Raw genomic sequence first — 8,295 nt, forward strand, 5'->3', positions numbered from 1 at the left:
GGACTATAAAACACCGAAAGAGCAATAAATATTGACACACTAAAAGCAGAGGATTGATTTTTTTTGTCAGGATGATTAACGGTCAAATTCAATTAACCCCCCAAAATAAGTACATGTTAATAAACACGGCACTCAAAGCAGATAGCACATAGAAGTTTAGAAGTTCATATAGTGTCAAAGATCTTTTTAGCAAAACACAACAGATGGTGAAGTTTATTCCACTACACGCCACCCATATTCCCTTCATTACCACCCTCTACTTTCTCCCTTCAATAGATGAAATGTAAAATGTGGAGCTGAGCAGTGCAAGAGCTAATAAGGTCCAGTGGGAAACCACAAACATTAATGAAGCCTACTAAAACTTCATCTAAACTTCTCGAGCTGGTCCAATCAACTCTAATAAATCATTTCTTTTTGACATCTCTCAATCCGCCCACACCAACATATCATACAATCTCTTAAAATCTTTTCTTATTGCTAATATAGGCAGTTTCAATTAGACAGTCTTAATGCCGTTCCTGCTTTTAGTTGTCCTACTACGGTATGTTAAAATATATATATGCACATAATAAAACACTCTTGCAGAGCAGCATTACGTTTTCAACTGTATTCTGTTCTCGAATTCAAACAGGAACAAGAATCATGAATTATACAGTCATGCTGTATTTTATCACTAAAACAACATCAGAACATCTTACTGGATGTATTTTTCAACCCTAGCAACTGCGATCTAATAAGCCAGAGAAGCATACTCTTAAGAATCCGTCAGTCAAAGTTTTAAGTTGCATGTCTCTCGAAAGATGAAGTGAGTGTATATGCTCGGCGATCAAACATGGGCTGCTGTAGAGCTACGGTGAGCAGCAGAATGAGCATGCCACGGCGCTCATTTCTGAGGCAGCAGCTTTGGGCTCTGTGTGATTGATGTTGAGGTCCATAGAGCAGATCATCTCCCTCAGCCCTCACATTTACATACCGAGTAACCAGGCATACAGCTATAAAGCTCAGATCTATTTTTAAAACACGCTCCAGCGGAGAGAAGAAGATTTTTTATTTATGATTAAGAATAAGTTATTTAATAAGCCAATAGCTCTGGCTATCGCTGGTCTCTGACAGTTATTAATTAATTGTTTTATAATTGTAACAAGTTGTGAATATTCCCCATTTTTGGCCCCACTGAAACTGTTTGGTTGATCAGTTATTTATTTTCCTCTTTAAAATCTGGAATTTAATAAATTTCACAGACTTTTCCAGAGAGATCTGCCTGTAGTTTTCCCTTAATCTCTTCCTTACATGGACACACTCTTCATTTACATTTAATACTCTGCATTCCTTGACCTTAAGTGGCCCAAGTTGTTTAGCTGATGCTCCGCACCTGCAAAGTGTGAGAATAACTTAAAATGAAAATTATCAAAATATTTACCCGCTTTCATGTTAACTATCCACACCGGGCTGAAAAGTAGGTCTAAAGCCTGTCATTAGCTGTGTGCGTTTTTTAATAAATTAACATTTAAATGGTAAATGTTACCTTTTCAAAACATCTTTTGATCATTTTATGTACTTAGGTTTAGCTTTTCCCCTCAGGATTTGCCAATTATTTAATTCTGTGATTGCCAAACTTTGAAATACAAATGAATGTAAGCGTATTTTAATGTTTCACGTCGAAAATACGTATAACGTCGACAATTTTATCGAACAAAGCCGTTTTTTGAATCGAGAAACCCCAGTATTAGTCACGTGCGGGGTTTTGAATGCCCAGTGAATTACTACACTTTCAGAAACCAGCCTATGGATTTTTTTTCCTCCGCCCTATATAGAAGGAAAGTTTCTGATAGCTGAAACCCTCCGCAATTACATCCAATGACCAATCAAAAGCAAGTCGCAAAGGAAAACAAACCCTGCGATTGGTCTGAATCGCTAGTGGTTTCAAGGCGCCCCGCACGGAGGGGCAGTGAATCTGAATGAGGGGTGTGTAGAAACCGACGGCACATTATTGTATGTGCGCCTCGCTTGCGCTCAAACCTTCAGTCAGTGAGAAGCGCGTCTGCCGAGCGCACGCGAGACGAGCGAGGAAAGCGCACTCTGCTCAAGTTTTCCAGCAGCGATACGACTCTCTGAAATGCAGCTCTAAAGCCATTGGATACACAGACTTACACGCAGGATTTGGAGAGACGGGCAGAAAACTTTAGATAACAGTAGGAAGATTCCCCAAACAGACCTTGAAGGAGGACAAAACGATGCGCTCGTTGTGGACTTAGTTTGGATGTATTCTCGGACTTAGTGACTTTTTTGTCAGGGCTTTCTTCTCAGATCCACTCGTTTGCCTAACATGCTTGCTTTCAGACCACGAGTGTCGTGACAGGAGCTCAGCGAGGAGTTTTTAAACGCGTACGAACTGATCGCACAGAAACTTTTTATTTTCCCGGAGCAGCCGCAGCCCGGTTTCTTTCTCGCCGAATCACCCAAATAACAGCTCTCTTCAAAATGCAACACCTTTGCGGGATTACTCGATACTTTTCCCTGCTCCTCACCCTGGCCCTGCAGCCGTCCAGCGGCCAGTATCACGGAGAGAAGGGCATCTCCATTCCCGAGCACGGTTTCTGCCAGCCCATATCGATACCTCTCTGCACGGACATCGCCTACAATCAGACCATTATGCCGAACCTTTTGGGTCACACCAATCAAGAGGACGCCGGGCTGGAGGTGCACCAGTTCTACCCGCTCGTGAAAGTGCAGTGCTCCATGGACCTCAAGTTCTTCCTCTGCTCCATGTACGCGCCGGTTTGCACGGTGCTGGAGCAAGCCATCCCGCCGTGTCGCTCCCTGTGCGAGCGCGCGAGGCAGGGCTGCGAGGCCCTCATGAACAAGTTCGGCTTCCAGTGGCCCGAGCGCCTGCGCTGCGAGAATTTCCCGGTGCACGGCGCGGGGGAGATCTGCGTGGGCCAGAACACCTCGGACGCGGGAAGCCCGACCTCGAACCCGACGCCCTACGTCCCGGAACTGATCACGTTACAGCCGAACGTGGTCAGACCCAGCCAGCAGTTCACATGTCCGCTGCAGCTAAAAGTGCCCACTTATCTCAAGTACCACTTCATGGGGGAAAAAGACTGCGGGGCGCCGTGTGAGCCCACTAGGCCCAACGGGCTGATGTACTTTAGAGAGGAAGAGGTCAAATTTGGCCGGCTCTGGGTTGGAATCTGGTCCATTTTGTGCTGCGTTAGCACACTGTTCACCGTCCTCACGTACTTGGTGGACATGAGGCGGTTTCGTTACCCGGAGAGGCCCATCATCTTCCTTTCCGGGTGTTACTTCATGGTGGCCGTTGCGTACGCGGCTGGCTTTTTCCTTGAAGACAAAGTCGTTTGCATCGACAAATTCAACGATGACGGTTACAAGACCGTCGCGCAAGGCACGAAAAAAGAGGGCTGCACTATCCTTTTCATGATCCTTTATTTCTTCGGCATGGCGAGTTCAATCTGGTGGGTCATCCTGTCTCTCACATGGTTCCTCTCGGCAGGAATGAAGTGGGGTCACGAAGCCATCGAGGCCAACTCTCAGTATTTCCACCTGGCCGCCTGGGCCGTCCCAGCGGTCAAGACCATCACCATCCTCGCCATGGGCCAAGTGGACGGAGACATCCTCACCGGGGTGTGCTACGTTGGCATCTACAACGTGGACTCTCTGCGCGGCTTCGTCTTGGCGCCCCTCTTCGTCTATCTCTTCATAGGCACCTCGTTCCTCCTGGCCGGCTTCGTGTCGCTTTTCCGCATCAGAACCATCATGAAGCACGACGGCACCAAGACGGAGAAGCTGGAGAAGCTGATGGTGCGCATCGGCGTGTTTAGCGTGCTCTACACGGTTCCCGCTACCATCGTGATCGCGTGCTACTTCTACGAGCAGGCTTTTCGGGAGCAGTGGGAGAAGACCTGGCACATGCAGACGTGTAAGCGATTCGCCGTCCCGTGCCCGGTCAATAACTTCGCCCCCATGTCTCCGGACTTCACCGTTTTCATGATAAAGTATCTGATGACCATGATCGTGGGAATCACCTCTGGATTTTGGATATGGTCTGGGAAAACCCTGCAGTCGTGGCGCAGGTTTTATAAAAGGCTCAGCAATAGCAACCAAGGCGAGACGACGGTATGAAAGAAAAAAAAAGTCGTCGTGATAAGTTTCGGTCGAGCTCTGACCGCGCGACTTTTCTCTGAGATGAACGTCTCGAGCGGAGAACGGTTACGCGAGACTTGTTGAGTGAGTTTTGTGGACACTGCTGTGTGCCTAGACGGTGGAAACGGACCATCGAGAACAGTGTTATCAGCCCGAGTCCGTTTAACCATCGGTTTTCTCATATATTTGTATGTGGAAAAAAAGACTATGTTTCTGTGTAACACGATATCATTTGCGGATGTGATCTCTGTAGACGGTACCGAATGGTTTGCGCAACGCTCGCGGTTCTGTACCTGAACATATTGGACGTAATTTGCCTTATACACATGTACCATCCCTTGTTTTAACCGGGGACTTGTATGACTTTCGCAGCCCTCCGTCGACAATCATGCATACATTGGCACAAACGGGCCGTCAAGTACGCGTTAGGATCGGGATACTTATATGCATGTGTGCAGCTGTGAATTTATGCAAGCTCCCTTTAAACGATGTAACGTGTAAATAATCACCTTTTTCTGAAAGAATATATGTATTTATGAAAATAATCTTGCTGTTTTTTACTTGATTTTTAAAATTTGGTAAGAGACCTTTGTATCTGTACAGTTTCGCTGAATAAAACGATTAGATTTTTAACCGACTCATTTTACTTCGCACGTGGTATTGGAGTTCTCGTTGGCTGCCAGTTATCATTTTATTAGCTTTAAAATGAAAACGTGCAGATGTCTAGGCCTACACCACTGGCTGGCCTGTTAAACATTGCTTTTTTTTAAAGAGAAAACCCTATCAGAAAGCGCTGACTACTTCAACTGTTGCTCCAAAGGCGGTATGGCCTGTTACGCTCCTGACGAAAAAAGCTAAATTATCGTTAATGTATTAATAAACAAGACAAAGTCAGCCTCAGTAAATGAGACCAAATGAAACCGTGCTGTCAGTGTGTGCTGTGGTGATCCTTACTGTATTCATAGTAAAATGCTAAAGAATATTTGTTGGAGAAAGTCTTGCAGCTTTACTGAGATTAAGCGTAAAACCCCGCAGCTTTGGCGCCACCCACAGGAGAATTATGCTGAGAACATTACAAGCTGACTGGAACTGTAAAGCCAAGTTTCAGGAATATAAGACACTATTCGTTTTATTTTTTTCAACAGGAGCTTAGATCATAATCACATGTTGTGCATAATTTATTTCCTGTACAACTGGAGAGCTTTGATATCTTTAAATGCATTGCTTCGTAACACCCTTGAAAGTACGCTGCAAATGTGCATGCTGCTAAGCAATAATTAAAATATTACATTGCGTTACATTATTATATTGAACAGAATACATATTATAAATCATATTCTGTAACAATAATTATGTTCCAAGCTTGAATGTCTTCAGAACAAGTTGAGAACAGTTTGTACTGTTCATACTCAAGGTAAAACCTAGCAGAGCAGATCAATAGTTGCTATTAAATTATGCCAAAAACGAGTTACATAAAGTAAACAGGATTGCTGAGTATACTTAAGTATACTATAGTTTACTTAAGTTCTTTATTTTTTTTACGGGAATTGTTACTGCATTTGAGAGCAGAAAATAAACTATTTTCATTTATTGTAACAAAGATTTCAATTTGGGCCAAAAATGACTTAAGGATCACATTGGGTGGGGTGTTTTTTTTGTTTTTTTTTATGACAATAGAATGGTTTGATCATCGCAATACTCTACAGACTATGTTGAGAAAAAGCGAAAGCTCCTCTCAGAGGGTGAAAGCAGGTTACTATTAAGTATCCTAACATTTTGTCCTCATCAGCCTATTAATCCCTGCAGGTGGCCAGACTAGGGTTCTGTTCAACGTCAAAAAGTATGATCTCACAGAGCAATAAAATGATTTACCACGTAACACAAAGCACATGGAGATGTGGTTGAAGAGGCTAGTGTTGTGGTTCAGCCTGGATAAGTCTTTCCTCTTTTCTGTAAAGCGCAGTTTAAACTTCCAACCTCTTGAAGATGATAGTAAAGCAGAGAAGCCGTTTAAAACATAGCCCTTGCACTGGGCAGAACAGGCCTGGAAAAAAGTCAACTTCTGGTATCTCACCAGATTTCACGAGATTCACTTTTTGGGTACTAGAAAGTTGAAAAGCATGCTAAAGCATTTCTCAAACATTATATCACAGCACTCACACTCACCAAAATTATATTTTCAGTAATGGACTTCTTAATCCAAATGCTGTCACAATACCTCTATCAGAATGTTGAGAGAAGTTTTCACGTGTTTTTTTTTTTCCTGAAAAAACTAAAAACATTAGGTTCAGGTTTGTTTGTTCATTTGGATGGTACAGTAATAGATGTTTTTAATATGTTAACATTTTTGATGAATTTGATCCTGTTTCATGAACTGATATTAGTCCAATCATTGGTCAACTGAAACGCGCAGCTACCAGTTGGGATGTTTTGCCCTCAGGATTGCTTGGTGCGACAATTTATTTTGTCGGACCAAGGCTTACATCTATTGTGAACTGTAGTCTATCTATAGGTATTTTTCCCATCATGCCTGAAGCAAACAGTCCTTCCTTGAACCCTTTGAAATTTTGAAATTACTCACCAATTTTAAAGCTTCCATGCATTTCTAAAACATAGTAAGTAGTTTTATCTCAGCTAAGCTATCATCTGGCGAAAAATGATGTATTAGATGCATTTAGTCTGATTTTAGGGCAGGACATAGCACTGAATCCGCTCTATTGCGAGTTTCTAATGATTTGTTACTTATTTGCAGATGTTAGTGCAGCTTTTGATCTAATAGAGAACACTATCCTTTTTTAAAACACTAAAGTGATTTTCCTCTTATTTGCAGGGGCCATTTTTTTAGTGAAGGTGGGGGAATTTTCTTCCTTTTCCTTTTCTTTGGACTGTGGAGTACCCAAGGGCTCCATTTTGTTTTCACTTTTCTCCTGCCTTTAGCTATAAATATATATATATATATATATATATATATATATATATATATATATATATATATGGTGTGTGTCTTCATCTTTGGTATCATCTTTACGTTGACTGTATTCAAATTTACCTGCCTATTAGTGCATCCTTGTTATTATGTCTTGATGAGGTGAAGTTGTGGTTAAAACAAAACAGGATGACCTATGTACATGGACAGTAAATGTGCAGTTTAAAATAAGAAACCTTGGGTGTATTTTATTTATTTTTAAAATTAGTATTTTTGACTTTAATTTGAAAAGACAGATCATAGCGGACAGGAAAGCAAAGCACTAGAGAGATAGGGGGACGGCATCAGGAAAGGTCTGCGAGCTGGGACTCAAACTCACGACGGCCGAAATGCAACAGTGCTGAAAGTCAATGCTCTGCCCTGGAGGCTACTGGTGCTGACTTGGGTTTAACTTCTGATTCTACGCTAACGTTTGAGCATCAGATTAAATGAGTGCTGAAAAGATGCTTTTTTCAGTTGAGGATTATTGCAAAGATGAAGTCTTTTTAGTTTGTTCCGAACCTTGAGATAGTGATCCATTCATTTATCTCATCCCGTTTTGATTACTGTAATGCTCTTTATTTTGGAGTAAACAATTCTCTTATATCAAAGCTGCAGTTGGATCAGAATTCAGCTGCTATGCTCCTTACTAGTATTAAAAGGAAGCATATTACTCCAGTTTTAAAAAAAAGTTGCATTGGCTTCCGGACAAAAATCGCATTCAGTATAAAGGTGTTGTTGTATGTTTATAAAACTGTCCATGACATGGCCCAAAATATATAAAGGACCTGATTCATATGAATTCTGGTAGATCTCAAAGATCGTCTTAAAACGAGTTGAGTTGCTGGCTCAAGACAGTGGAACTCTCTTACACCGGACATCAGGCCGGACATCTGGTGTAAAAAACATCACTTATTTTCTATGGCTTTTTTATTTTTATTTTCTATGGATATTTTTATATTGCATTTTAGTTTTTTTGTAAATTGTTACTGTAGTTTTGTTGTGTTGCTCAACAGCCTTTTGCTCTACTCTGTAGTGGAAAGGGCTTTATAAATAAAGTGGACTTAGAGAGTTTCACTACAACATATTCATTAGCCAGACATAACACCAGAGTATTTAGTTTTTCTTCTTGTGACTAAACTGTCACGGTGTCCTCTCACATTATT

General features: G+C 41.9%; 1 protein-coding gene across 1 annotated transcript; it reads left to right on the forward strand.

The window, feature by feature from the left end:
* The first annotated feature begins 1,999 nt into the window (after window positions 1-1,999).
* fzd7a (frizzled class receptor 7a) lies at window positions 2,000-4,797 on the forward strand. Its single transcript, XM_043249764.1, has one exon. It carries the CDS (start codon window positions 2,482-2,484, stop codon window positions 4,141-4,143), a length of 1,662 nt encoding a protein of 553 aa, XP_043105699.1. The 5' UTR covers window positions 2,000-2,481; the 3' UTR covers window positions 4,144-4,797.
* Window positions 4,798-8,295: the final 3,498 nt, after the last annotated feature.

The sequence above is a fragment of the Puntigrus tetrazona genome, chromosome 9 (assembly GCF_018831695.1).
Source record: "Puntigrus tetrazona isolate hp1 chromosome 9, ASM1883169v1, whole genome shotgun sequence".
In the NCBI taxonomy this organism is placed as follows: domain Eukaryota; kingdom Metazoa; phylum Chordata; class Actinopteri; order Cypriniformes; family Cyprinidae; genus Puntigrus; species Puntigrus tetrazona.